This window comes from Arvicanthis niloticus, chromosome 2, assembly GCF_011762505.2.
Source record: "Arvicanthis niloticus isolate mArvNil1 chromosome 2, mArvNil1.pat.X, whole genome shotgun sequence".
Lineage (NCBI taxonomy): Eukaryota > Metazoa > Chordata > Mammalia > Rodentia > Muridae > Arvicanthis > Arvicanthis niloticus.
In genome coordinates, this window is record NC_047659.1 from 125,291,801 (window position 1) to 125,306,376 (window position 14,576).

The following is a 14,576-nucleotide window of genomic DNA, read 5'->3' on the forward strand; positions in this document are numbered from 1 at the left end:
TTTCCCTCTTGCTTGAGAACAGAACTTGAATACCAAATGAGTTCTTGATAGGAATTCTAGTTTCAAAGGAATTCTTGATTAAAATTTCTGATTCGTCATCAGTTTGCAAGAGGCAATTTTGGCTCTTGGGCTTTGCCACACCCATCCACTCAAAGTAATGGCTTCTAAGAATCCTTTGGCATGAGAAAAACCACCACAACACTGACTGGCTTTATAAGTTCTACTTTTTCTACGGCTTTTCTTACAGAGGTATATCTGGAACGCCAAATGACACAGAAAGATTTGCAAATTACCACCTTCCAATCTGGTTTTTTTCAAAGCTGAGAAGGAACTCCGAAGCCACATGGTTAGTTAGCACCCTGGGCCTGCTTCGGTGTCTACTGCAGCACAGGGAAGACTTGTCCACTGGGGGAGACCCAGGCCAGACTCTATTTGTTCCATGGCTGCAGGCTGTACGCTAACAGACAAGTTAGTATTCAACTGTCCTTCATATAGAAAAGGTATCTGTTTATACCATCAAATTAGAGGGAGGTGCTGTGTCAGAGACAATGAAGAGCAAGAGCAGTAATTGCCCAAGTCCTCTAAGTTTCTATCTTTCGTCTATAGTTTTTGCCAGAACTTAGGTATTTCTCAGGTATTTCTTAGGTAATGTAGGAGCCTATACTGGGTAAATCACCAACATCTTGCTATTTAAAGTATGGCTGCTCCCTCCCACACCCCTATTAACACAGGCATAACCTGGAAACTTGTTAGAAAAGTAGACACTCTAAACTGGATGTGATGTGGACGCCTGTGATTCCAGAACTTGGGATATGGAAACAAAAGGCCCAGAAATGAATGTCATCCTTGGCTATATAGTGAGCTCAAGGTCAGTCTGGGTTACAAGAGATTCTGTGAAAGAAGAAGGCAGAGGAGAGGAAAAGGCTCAGGACCGAGGATATGGCTCAGTTGGTGTCTAGCTGGGTTCATCCCCAGCACAACATAGAACAAGGCATGATGGCGCGCACCTGTAATCTCAGCGTTTGGGAGATGGCGGCAGGAAGATCCAAAGTTTAAGGCCATCCTGAGTTACACAGTGAGTTCAAGGCCAGCCTGGGACACTCTGGAAAAGAAAAACTGAGAGAACAAAGAAAGGAAGAAAGGAAGGTGGGGAGGGAGGAAGGGAAAGTAGATTCTCTGGCTCTGGTCAGAAACTTACGGAATCATATCAGTTCTTTATCAAGACCCCAGATAAACTGCAGGTACACTAAGAGGGAGGGGCACTATGCCACCCTATAGGATGGCACACTCTCTAGAACAATCCCAATGGACAAACTAGAGGAGAAAAATTAAGACTCCTGTAGGACAGTATCAGAAAGGAATGAGTCAAGTACCATTTATCTAATAAGTTATCTTAAAATAGAATATATTAACATGATGGTGCACACCTTTAATCCCAGTAACTGAGAGGCAGATGAGGGTGGATTTCTGTGAATACAAGACCAGCCTGGTCTACATAGTAAGTTCTAGGCCAGCCAGGCTTATATAATGAGACCCTGTCTCAAACAAACAAACCCAACTGATATACCAAAGGCTACAGTTTAATTTATACACTCACTCAACTCAACTCATCCTATTTGTCCATCTGATGTTACCACATAAGCAAACAATAGAATAGACAGTTTCTGCTTTCCTAAAGTTTACGATGAGGTAGGAGGGACATTACACACAAAGCACCACAGAGAAGACTCCAAGTGTCAACTGCTGTTATATATGGAAGAGAAAATCTGTGGGAGAGGGTGTAATTAAAAAATTCCTGTGGTCCAGAAGTCAGCAATTTCTGGATTATTAGGCTATTTGGGATAGGACAGCTGTGGCTCACATGGTTCTGGTGGTCCCACTGCCAGCAGAGTTCAGTCAACAGAGATAAGCAAAACAGGTTCATCTAACGGAAGAGGCTCTAACGCAATGCCTGGCAGTCAGCACGGGCTTTGGCCGGCCAGAGGCTATTACTGGTCATCATTAGTAGGGTGATTTGAAATGCCAGCACTGCCCTAACTCCAGTGTGTGCTGCCACACAAATAAGCAGTACACACTTGAGGATGTAGGAAATCCAGCTGCATGAGTCGCTTAGTCTGCTGACCCCCGTCTGGATGGCAAAGAAAGCCGGCAGGCAGGACGGGGGAGAAACGAAATGAGAACCAAAGGAGTCAGCTATAAAAAGAGCTGACCAGCTTGAGCTCCTGCATACATGTGGAACACACACACACACACACACACACACACACACACTAACAGAGAGAGCTCTCAATCATGACTTCAAGGCAGTTAGTGATGACAGCAGGTACAACTGATGTTTCATTTTCTTAGACTCAATGGAAAGGCCATTGCCATGCTGTGCACACAGAGCGTCATGGTAATGTCCATAAAGTTACTTAAAGGTAAACCCAGGCTTCCTGTGCCTCCTACACTACAGTTCCTTCAAAGACATGAGAAAACCCTCAACCCAGAGGAACCCAGACGCTTTCCAGGAGAAAACCGTCAGTTACGTGCATGGTGTAAGTCTCAAAGGTTGCAATTTTATACAAAGAAAAGGTACATAGTGTTCACAGACAACAGCACAGGAATGTGTGAAAATGGGGACAATGAAAGTCAGCCACGACCAAACGGCCACTCAGCATGGACAAACCTGTGAGCAGGATGTGATTGAAAAGAGAGTTGTATGAACGTACAAGAAGACCAAGATCATGTAGAATAAAACAAACATGCATAAAACTCAGTACTACATATGTCCTATAGAGAGCAGAGTCACTTTACACACACATACGAATGCACCCACACATGCGCGTGCACATGTGCTCACACTTGCACGCTCCATAGTCTCTTTTCTCAGGCTAATTACTGAATTTACTAAGGTATTTATTTTCAATGGATACTTAGGCAAAATATTCTAGGTTGCTGGTGACCACTGTTTTCCTTTATTCCCAAGGACTACTGGCCTTTGTACCAGAATCTTGCCGTAAGGACTAACCTAGAGGGTCAGGTATGAGGGTGTGTGCCTACAACCCTGGCACTCAGAGGGAGGAGAGTCAGGAGTTCATAAGGCACATGAATCCATGTCTCAAGAAAATCAAAATCAACCAACCAACCAACCAAAGAACTAACGTAAAAGGGGAACTAATTCAAATACTGAAGTAATGTCAAAGGCGGTGTTCTTAAGCTAGATTACTATTTGGTTCCCCATTCTATCCTCTGTGTCACCAGAATTCTATCTACTTCTGTATACAAGATGTCCTCATACCAACAAACCACAATAATGTGCACAAACCCATAAAGTATCCGTGGTATGTCAAGCTTCCAGGAGGCAAAAAAAAAAGTGACTATAGCTGAGCTGCCTCTCTGACGTTAGGCACCATTTCACAGAACTCCAAAAGCAAATCCAGTCAAAAGCAGAAAGCACCCTAAACTCGGGTCAGCCATTCTTCCGTGGCAGTTGTTCAGGGTCAGCATCTGGGGAAGCACTCACCCCCATGACTCGGCCTCGCTGCTCCACATCTTCCCACATGAAATGAACTATGATCCGGCACATGTACTTCCCAGTCCGGCCTTCCTGCTTCATTCGGACTAGACACATCCTGAGTGGAAGCAAAACAGCCGTTGGATAACTGCATTTTCTATGAATTCACACAGTTCACAGAAGAGTGATTTTAGCACAGCACACTGAATCAGAAGCCCAGGAGTGACCTTATTGTTGCTAATCTATGCTATATTAAAGCCGGAGCTTTACGACAGGCACTGTGAAAAAGCCCATCTCAAGCGTGCAGTTTGAAAAGCTTGCATATTACACATGATAACATAAACACCATGCACATCCTTATCTGTGGATGAGGGTGCCTCAGAAGCTTCCCTCATTCACGGAAGGAATCACACCTGGTTGGTAGAAGAGAATCAAGTCCAGATTCTCCATTCAGCTGGGGAAGATATGTGTTCACCACTATAGAATTTTTAAATGTGGGTAAAGAATTTTCCTGACCAGTGTAGTAGCCGCCAGCTACTTTAGATATGGCTAGTCCAAGAACTTCAAAGATATAGTAAGAAAAAAAAATGACATTTTTTATATTGCTGTCACATTAAAATATTATTCCACATAAGCTTAAATAAAATCTAGCACTGATTCAGTTTCCGGGGCGAGGACATGGCTCAGAAGGTAAGAGCACTTGCTCTATAAACATGGAGAAAGGCGTCAGTATCCCAGAGACCACATAAAGAGACGCTAGTGGCTGGGTGTGCCCGTGACTGTGATACTGGGGCTGGAGACCAGGAGCTCCAGAGAGCTCACTGGTCAGCCACCTGTGCCCAAGCGTGAGCTTCAGAAGAGCAATAGAAGAAGGAGCATACCACCTTCCTCTGGCCTCACACGTAGGTGTGCGTGCATCCATATGCACGCTCCACTCATCCGCCCCACCCCCACAGTAAAACCTAACCTTTTCAAAACCACTTTCATTTTTTCCTTTTACTTTAAAAATGTACTTAGAAATGTAGAAACTCTTCCATTATATCTGTGGCTTCCATTCTATTTGTCTTGTTCAGCTACACACACACTAAGAATATTACAATTACATTTCTATAATTACCAAACCATTCTCCCACTAGATGTGACTTCCACTGAAGGCAAAGATCAAGTTTGTTTTTTTTTGTTTTTTTTTTGTTTTTGTTTTTTTTTTTGTTGTTGTTGCTTTGTTTTCAGACAGGCTCTCAGTATGTGTAGCCCTGGGTATCCTGTAACTTTTTATGTAGACCAGGCTAGCCTCAACCTCAAACTCAAGATCTACCTGCCTCTGCCTTCTGAGTGCTGGGACTAAAGGTGTGTGCCACCACCACCCAGCAAGAATTTTGTCATTTTTATTAGCTTAAAAATATATCCAGGAGTGGGAGAGATCAATAGTTAAAAGCACATACTACTCTTCCAAAGGACCCAAATTCAGTGTTCAGTTCCCAGCACCCACGTTGGAAGATTCACAACCACCTATAACTCAGGCTCCAGGGAGGCTTCTGGCCTCCTTGGATACCAACACTCACATGCACCAACCCACATACAGGTGCACACACACGTACTTAAAAATAATAAGTATTGTATTTAATTATAAAAAATATATATTCAAGGTTAGTAACTTTTCAAAGTATCCCTAATGTTATTCTTATGACCAAACTGAATTCTAGTGCTTTGAACTAGGTACCAAGTGACTGCAGCAGACTAAAGGACAATTCCTGCTATACAGAATATCTTATGTGAATTGACAGGTCTATCTCCACACAGAACCAGCCCATTAAAAGCAACTGCAAGGGCCTGGAGAGATGGCTCAGCAGCTAAGTGTACCTGTGTGGAGATCTGAGGAAGTTTCAAGTGAGTGAGGTCCGGAGTTAATGTGTATTTTGACACGGGAATGGCCATATCTTGAGGACGCCTTAGACCCATTGAGAAAATTGGCAAAGCCGTTTTCTTATGACCCAGGCCCAGGCGCAAGAGAAATGGCAAAGCTTTTCTTGGGAGTCAAAATTTAGATGATTATTAGTATGTACAAAGACTAGCAGTCTGTAGCCTCCTCCTCCCCAAACAGCCTGAGACTGCAGGACTACAGGCCTCCTAATGAGACCAGGGAGCCCCTCCTGCTGGAGCCAGAAGGGAGCTCCCCCTGAGACAGTGGAGGCAGCAATTGCATTAGCTCCACTCTGCAGGTGTCCACTTTTCATTTACCCACCACTGCCCCTAGCAGCATGCATGTACTGCTACTGCAGAGAACCGAGTTCAGTTCCCAGCACCTACACTGAGTGGCTCACAGTGGCCTGTAACTGTAGCTCTAAGGGATCTAGTACCCTCTTCTTCTGGCCTCCTTAGGCATCTATATACATATAAATAAATAAAATAAATCGTTAAAGGAAAATCAGCAAGGAGTAGTGGCATTTGCCTTTAGTTCCAGCAAAGGTGGGAGGATCTCTGTAAGTTCAAAGCCAGCCTGGTCTCCATAGAGTGACTCTGTCTGGGGGGGGGGGGGAGGGGGGATGTGAGGGGAAGGAAAGAAAAAGAAAGAAAGTAAGGAAAGAAGGGAAGGGAAGGGAAGGGAAGGGAAGGGAAGGGAAGGGAAGGGAAGGGAAGGGAAGGGAAAGAAAACCAACTAGCAGTTTCCTATCTAGAGCAGGCTATGAGGGCACACACATGCAAATCCCAGTAGACAGGAGGTAGAGGTAAGAGGATTGGAAGTTCAAGACCAGCATGAGCTACAGAGCAAGACCCTGTCTCACTGTTCTCCTTTGTAAAAGAAAAATCTACAAGCAACAACGGAACGATTCCAGCCCAACCTGTCTCAATATCTCCATGACTAAATTGGGAGGAAACATACTTATCAAATGGGCAGATGACAAGCTGGGCAAGAGAATAAATATGTTACATGACCCAACTATGAACCAAGACTATCTCCACAGTCTCACAAGAATCTGAACAGAGAAAACACAAGGTCCTGTACTTGGGTCTAGTAGATAAAACTCCAGAGGTCCGGGATACATGAATCACAACTACCTATGTAAAAGAGCCTTAAAAGGGGGAGGGAGAGAGAGAAAATGTATTAGAACATGCTCAATGCAAGTCAATAATGATGCTGACCCCAAATTAATGTGCTTTAGATAGTGAAATTTGTCCCCAGTGTGCAAAGCGATACTCCAAATCTTGCTTGGTATAGCAGCATCTACTGATTCTAATTTTGAACATTATATCTCAAGAGACAAGTGGTTCCAGTCATATTAAAGAGTAAGTTCTGACCTACTGCACAGTAGTGAGTCTATAGCTAACAATGGTGTCGTACACTGAAGGTGGCTACAAGAGGGGATTCTGTATATTCGCAGTCTACAGAAACAACACGTGAGATGGTGGGCATGTTAATGACTCTGGTTTGATTATAACACAATGCATATATGTCAAAATATTATATAATCTATAAATGTGTATGATGGACCAATTAGAAATAAAATTAAAATTTTAAGAGAAGAGGAAGAGGAAAAAAAGATCAGAGAGCAGACTGACAAGGTGGCTCAGCAGATGAAGGCACCTGCCACCTAGTCCTGATCTGAGTTCAGACAAACACACACACATAAATACGTAAATAAAGAAATAAATGTTGAGAGAGAGAGAGAGAGAGAGAGAGAGAGAGAGAGAGAGAGAGCGAGAGACAGTCTCCAAAGAATTTCTAACTTGGAGAAAACAGAAAATTGGCCCTAAATTTGTCTATTCAAATATTAAAATCAAAACCAGAGGTTGGGCCAAAGAGAAAGATTTACTGAACAAAGTAAAAATTGTCCAGCGGGGAAGTATATAAAGAGTTAAGTAACAGAATGGACAATTTCAAAATTTGGAAAACTATTTTGTTCATGAAAGAATAAATTTCTGGTGAGCATCAAGTTTTTTTTTTTTTATTTAAGATTTATTTTTAAGTGTGTGTGTGTGTGTACGTGTATATGAGTTTACATGCCCTCAGAGATCAAAGGAACTGGAGCTGAGTTAGAGGTAGTTGTGAGCAGCCCAAGTTGAATGCTGGGAATCAAATTCAGATCATCTGTCAAAGTAGTGTCTGCTGTTAACCAGTCATCTCTCCAGACCCAGAGCCTGCAGCTTTCCAACCAGAGGTTCACTACTGACCTCAAGTGATGTGCTAACAATTTCATTCTAACTTTTAACCTCTGAACCCAGTTAGTACCTAAGATATGAGACTTGGAGAAGATAATGAAACAGGCTGTGAAAAGGCTAGGTGACAGCACGTGACAGAGAGCACACTGCAGGGCAGAAATGTCCTGGGCGACAGCACGTGACAGAGAGCACACTGCACAGCAGAAATGTCCTGGGCGACAGCAGGTGACAGCACACTGCACAGCAGAAATGCACTGGGCAAGGCTCAATAGTACTTTTTAAATAAGTTATCAATTTGTTCTTGTCAACCTCTTCCCTGAAAAGACGCAGTGTGCTTTGGTGCTTAAGTGTCACAGGAGGCCAGTTCACCGACAGCAACAGTGAGGGAATGGAATTCTTCATTTATTTGAAAATTCTGCAGTCTGTTAACACACCTGCCCACTGAGGTCTAAAAGGCACTGATTTTTTTCAGACCATAAACTTTCTTAACTATATCAACATGAGATGAGATGGGGTTTCACAGAACAGCTTGTTCTATAGCCATTATAAGACAATGGTCAGCTCAATGGGCAGCTAGGCTAAAAAGGTCATATAAAACGAAGGCACTCTCAGGGCTGGAGAGATGGTTCAGTGGTTAAGGGTATCGGTTGCTCTTCTGGAGGTCCTGAGTTTAATTCCCAGCACTCAAATGGTGGCTTATAACTATCTGTAATGGGATCTGATGCCTTCTTCTGGTGTGTGAGAAGACAAAGCACTCACATAGAGAAGGAGGAAGGAGGCGGAAGAAAGAGAAGGAGAAAGGAAGAAGGAGGAAGGAGGAAGGAGGAGGAAGAAGGAAGAGGAAGAAGAAGGAAGAAGGAGGAAGAAGAGGAGCAAGAGGAAGAAGAAGAACAACAACAATCAGAAGAACAATCAAAATCAGGAACTCTCAAGCTAATTGACAATGTACCCAGTGAACATAAACTGAGCTCCTACTATGTGTAGGTACATGGCTGAATGAGTAGGTACTACACTGATGGCAAAGACATGAGTCCAAATTTCAAGCCATGTGTCTCCTAGGAGAAGCAAAGCACATAGAGGCCACAGAAAAGGGCTGGTGAGATGCCTCCGGGTAGGGCACTTGCTGCCAAGCCTGACTCCCACATGGTAGAAAGAGAATTGACTCCCAAGAGCTGTCCTCTGACCTTCACATGCACACCATGGCACACATGCACATACGTGTATATACGCACAAAAAATAAATACATGTAAAACAAAAGTCAGTGTCTCAAGACAAAACTGGGCAATGGAGTTTGAAAGATTATCTTAGGATGAATAGGATCTGAGAAAGCTTGATGGAAAGGAAACATACATGGGCCTTGGAAGAATGGCTGAAGTGAAGACTAACAAATGGTAAAAGGCTTCCGAACAGACAGAACACAGAGTAAAGGTAGGGCCAAGGGAGACGTCAGCACAGGTTAAAGGACCAGCGACTTCCTCAATTTGTGGCTGGGTAGAGTATAAGAAGCAGGGAGATGAAGCCAGAGAAGTCTGGCTTTCTGTGGGCTAAGCAGACAGTGCTGGGCCACTGGGAGGAAAAGCCTAGTGAGATGAACATGCTTGCATTCAGCAGCTGAGTCATGGAGAAGCTAACTCTCCTCCCAGCCTCATCACTGGCAATGAAACACCAAATTAAGGCTGGAAGGTGACAACCAGGAGGCATTCTTCCATTGTCTGGCCTGGAAATACAAGACTGCACTGCCTCTTGAGAGAAATGTAAACAGTGATGTCTGCTTTAAACCTCTATCATTAAAACGGTGGTGCCCATAATCATTTAGAAAATGTGGGTTGAAGGCTGTCAGCAAGCAAAGGTCAAAGCACTACAGCAAACTCGCTCCATGGATATGTGACCAATGCAAGCACCATTCAATATAAACTCTACAGCAAATCTCTCCTTACAAAACCAAGGCAAGAATTGGTTTTCCTATCAGAACATACAAAAAGCTCCTGTGTTTCATCAGGAAAATGTCAGATTCTGATCCACAGGGCTCTCCAGCCACCAACACTTAACTAAAAGCTCATTGATTTGCCCTAAGTTTGTGAATCAAACTCTAAGATGTTAAAGACAAAGTCCCATTGTGAAGAACTTTTGTAGTTACTCTCCTAAAAAAAAGAAAAGGCAGAGCTGAAGGCCAGGCACACAGGTGACACAGGCGGCTGCTTAGGATGTCCTGCAGGGTGAGTAGCTCAAGGCCAGCTCCTGGGACATCCTACCTTTGAAGTTCACCACATTCAATCCCTTTCTGAACCAACTGAACAAGAATAGAAAGGAAGACTCCTCCCTACCCCTTCCAAGCCGACTTCTCCCTGCGGCAGGAGTCCTTCTGTATGGTCTATACACACAAGTTCCAGGGTCCAAGTCTCCCTTTCTACACAGGGTGGCAGCTTTTCCTTTCTTCGCCATGCCACCATCTACACACTCTCTTCTGACACTGTGAAGTGAGGAGGCGAATCCCTGGAGTCTCACTGGCCCTCTAGCCTAGCCCATGAAGGAGACTCCATCTTAAACAAGATGAAAGGTGAAGACCACACCCAGGTTTTTCCTTTGACCGCTAGCTACCTAGGTGCTGCAGAGTGTGTAAAGGCATCAAAACTAACCAATCAACCAACCAACCAAACAATAACCCCAAGCAGTTAGACTAACATCTGATTTAGGCCAAATTCAGCTTATCTGGCAATTTTTAATATTCTAAAAATGACTAAGAAAGAAAAAACTTTAAGAGCAAAAGAACAAACGCCACTCAGACAGGGCTTTCACACACACAGGCACGCACGCATGCACACATACGCGTGCACACATGAACACGCACGTGCACACACCTCAAACTCAAGCTTCTCCCGCTTCATAGTGGGTATGGTAATTTATACCTGTAATCCCAGCACTCAAAGAGGCTGAGGAGGTCCTCCATTAGTTCAAGCTCAGAGCTAGCCTGAACTATATAGTGAATTCCAGATAGCCTGGAACAAGTATGAGACTTTAACAGACACACACATGGCCAGCACGCACATGCTGCACAGACATACATGTAGGCAACACATACATACACTTAAAAGGAAAATAATTTTTTAAAGATTTTTAAGAAAGGAAAAACAAGCCAGGCAGTGGTGGTGCACACCTTTAATCCCAGCACTTGGGAGGCAGAGGCAGGCGGATTTCTGAGCTCGAGGCCAGCCTGGTCTACAGAGTGAGTTCCAGGACACCCAGGGCTACACAGAGAAACCCTGTCTCGAAAAACCAAAAAGAAAAAAGAAAGGAAAAACAAAAACCCACGTCTAGAGCATAATCTACCCAAAGTTACATACCCAGTGTCCACACTGAGACCTACACCTAGAATTATACGGAAGTTTGCTTGCCTCATTCAACGACCAGAACAAACCTTCCAGGATCTATTGGCTGTTTTCCCTTTAATCTGCATAGGGCATAGTTTTAAAACTAGCATCACACTAGAAGAAGCATACTGGAGGATTGGTGAGACTGCTCAATAAAGGTTAGTGACATGGCTGCTCTTGCAGAGGATTGGTATTTGGTTCTCAGAGCTCACTCGGTGGCTCACAATCATCTATAACTCCAGTTCCAGGGATCCAATGGCCTCTTTGACCTCTGAGGGGCACCAGGTACACGTGTGTGTGTGTGTGTGTGTGTGTGTGTGTGTGTGTGTAATACAGACGCACACGCACACAGATATGCACAGCTCCTCCCTATCCTATACATCATTAAAACTTTAAAAAACCTAGAATCCAAATGAAAACACCACATTGGAAGGGATTGGTACTTAAGCTGATATGGGCTTACCTGTAAGACAAAAGCCATTCCTAGAAAGGAGGAAACCAAATTTTACTAAAGATAAATACATAGCCAGGCATAATGTTGCAAGCCTGTGACTCCAGCACGAGAGAGGCTGAAGTGAGAACACCCTAAATTTGAGGGCAGCCTAGGATACACAGGGAGACCCTGCCTCAAAAAGCACAGAGGTAGATGAATTGCCACCAAAACAAACAAACAAACAAACAAACAAAAAACGATCAACAGTAGACAGAACAGATTAAAACTACCAAGTGAGACCCAAAGGCGAGATATAAATTGGAAAGTGAAAGTGAAATTAATGAAACAAACTCAAAATGTCTCATCTGAAGATCAGATAGCCAAGGGCCTAAGACAAGGCTAACACAGGCCACACCCTCACTGTATGAGCCAGTCAGCTTAAAGAACACTGAATACTACGTTTACACAAAAGAACCAGGCAGCTCAGTCTAATACTTAACTGACACTGAGTATGCGTTCCCTATACTAAATGCTCGTGTCAAATGGTTGGTTGTTTGTTTTTCCTCATTCTTTCTTTTAGAAGGGGTTTTAAGGCTCAGGCTAGGCTTGAACTTCTTGATCCTGCTGCTTCTGCTTCCAATGAGCTGTGATTACAGCCCTGTACCACCACACCTTGGTCTTCTGTCACATGTGAAAAAGGGCTCTTTGGGGAGGGAAGGCTTATAGACTAAAACAAAAATGACGCTTACGAACGCAAAATCAACATTAAAAAGAAACTGATAATAAAATTCTTGTATTAATTAATCACGTGTTTAACAAGTCTTCGTGAGCACCTACTCCAAATGCAGGCTGATCTGTGAGCCACGCTGCTCCACCACGCACCGGTGCGCTCCTCCCTCAGATGCTGATGCTCTTAAACCTGCAATTTATTATTGGGATCTTAAGCCTCAGCACTATCCCTGTCTCTCAGTGACTCCAGTGGCTCATAAATAACCCTGATCTCTTTTACATATAAGGAAGGCGAAGAACCCAGCTAGCAAAGGAAAGAAAAACAGGAGTGTTCAAGGCTTCCTCTGATGGCTCCCCAGGCTCTGTATAAGGCCAGCCCAGAGACAGGCTCGACAGTAGAAGACCTGATGCATCTGTGCTCGGCACCTGCCTCTATTTACACAACTATTTATCTAGCACAGCTCTCTGCCTTTCACTGTGCTTAAGTGACCTAAGGTCACTCGGTGGGGAAGAGAGGAGCAGAAGCACAGCTGGAGCCTTCCCCCCAGCCAGTGTCTGTCACACTATTCCTTCAATTCAGTGAGGCCCAACACAGCAGTCTCTTCCTGCTGAGAGAACATCCCAGTCTGCAAGGTCAAAAGAACAAGAGCCTCTCCTCTCTTCGAGCCAAGAAGAAAGGCCATGACTTCCCAGCATCAACCGAGAGGGCAGCATCCTTGTGATTCCTAATGCTGATCTCCTGTCACATTTTGGCTGCTCTGAACATCCTGTCTCACTCCACCATGTTTGGAATGTGGCCTTGTTCAACCAAATCTACTGTTGAGAGTATCTGATTCCAAATTCTGTGATCAGTGGGCATGGGTGCAGGTCTACCCCACTGACAGCTATAAAGGAATCTCAAGTGGGACTTTGATATAGCTTCTTTGCCTGCCTTTATCACCTACTGAGACCATGAGAGAGACGCCAACATGGCCACACTCAAGCCCCGTAGTTTGCTAAGGAGTGGTTTATTTATTGGTGCACTGGCTCGCTGACCCTTTCCTGGGGTTATGTACATGGCTATCTACCTAGTTTCCTAAACTTTCTCTCTAAGCTTTCTAGGGGGAGCATGGTAGCCACCAGATTTGTCTGTGGCAAAAGAAAGCAAGGCAAAATGCTTCCTGAAACCATCTCACCTGACGTGAACTACCATAAGCTACATATGGTTTGCAACCAGATCCATAAGATCAAGTCCGTGGCTGGCAAGTACCAGGGCACTGAAGGGCATGTGGGCTGATAAAACGCTTCTGCGTGGGCCTTTGGTTTGAATAAAAACAAAGGAACTCAACAACCTACGTGTGTGGATGTGTGAACATAGCCTCTGGCTTGGGGAAGGAGAACAAAGCTGTGCACACAGCCGGGACACACCATATATAGCAGGTCTGAAGCTGCTGGAGTCCAGCAGGAGCCTGGAGGCCCTACAGCTACATCAAAACTTCAAGGGTGGTTTTAAAGAGGCCCTGGCAGATGCTGCCAATGCTTGCCAGGGCCGTTCTCTGGCTGGACTGTGATGGGGACAGTATGTTTTCCAAACCTTTTCCAGTCCATACCTTACTTCCTTTTCTTCTTTACAAGAGTCTTCCCTGGCTCCCCCAATGTCCACCCTCCATCTTTCTTTGGCACTTGAAACATCTTTACAGGTTCCTCTGGCTCTGGACCCTTAAAGGTCATGGATTGCAGTCCTTAAACATTTACTACTTCCAGGGCTTTCTCGGACACAGACCGTGAATGTCCAGAAAAGCCGTGCTCACTTTAGAGCTGGCAGTTGAAAAGGCATTTCTATCATTATTTGTATTTAGAAAAAAGAGGCCCCAGTCCCCTTGGCTGCCAAGAAGGCAAACTAGGGCATTAAGAGTTCACAGAGTCAGCTTTGCCTCAGATTCTCCACTGCTATTTGAGGCATGAAGTGACTTCTGATAAATGTCACCAGATCACCAGAACCATCCCTCCTCGTGTAAAACAAGGGAACTGAAGTAGAGACGTGGCTTTGAAAACTGCCTTCTGGGTTTACAGGAAGCTGCTTCAGGGTCCTTTTACACATATAAGAAGTAGCCATGTCATTTCCACATCCTTCACACCAACTAGCAACCTTTTCATCCACTTAGACAGTGCGGCTGAGATGAGATGCATGCGCAGAATTCAGCACTTAAGAGTGCATATCAATTCTGTGGAGGACCTGAGTTCTGGAATTTCAAAAAACTTTCACAATGAAATAACAAATGAGGGCATTTATAACTTGAATGTAATTTTAGCATTACAGAATGATGGGGGGCAAGGAGAGAGGCTGAGACTTAAAGAGGGCTCATATATAAATAATAATAATAGTTATTATGACCTGCCTGCCTCTGCCTC

The 14,576-nt window shown here is 44.2% G+C and overlaps 1 protein-coding gene across 2 annotated transcripts in view; it reads right to left on the bottom strand.

Annotated features, from left to right (window-relative positions):
- The window catches only part of Uqcc1 (ubiquinol-cytochrome c reductase complex assembly factor 1), a 90,183-nt gene that overhangs the window by 36,516 nt on the left and 39,091 nt on the right, over window positions 1–14,576 (bottom strand). For both annotated transcript variants that reach the window (XM_034495793.1, XM_034495795.2), the window contains exon 7: window positions 3,506–3,614. In XM_034495793.1, coding sequence (XP_034351684.1) covers window positions 3,506–3,614 — 109 coding nt within the window. The remainder of the gene's footprint in view (window positions 1–3,505; window positions 3,615–14,576) is intronic.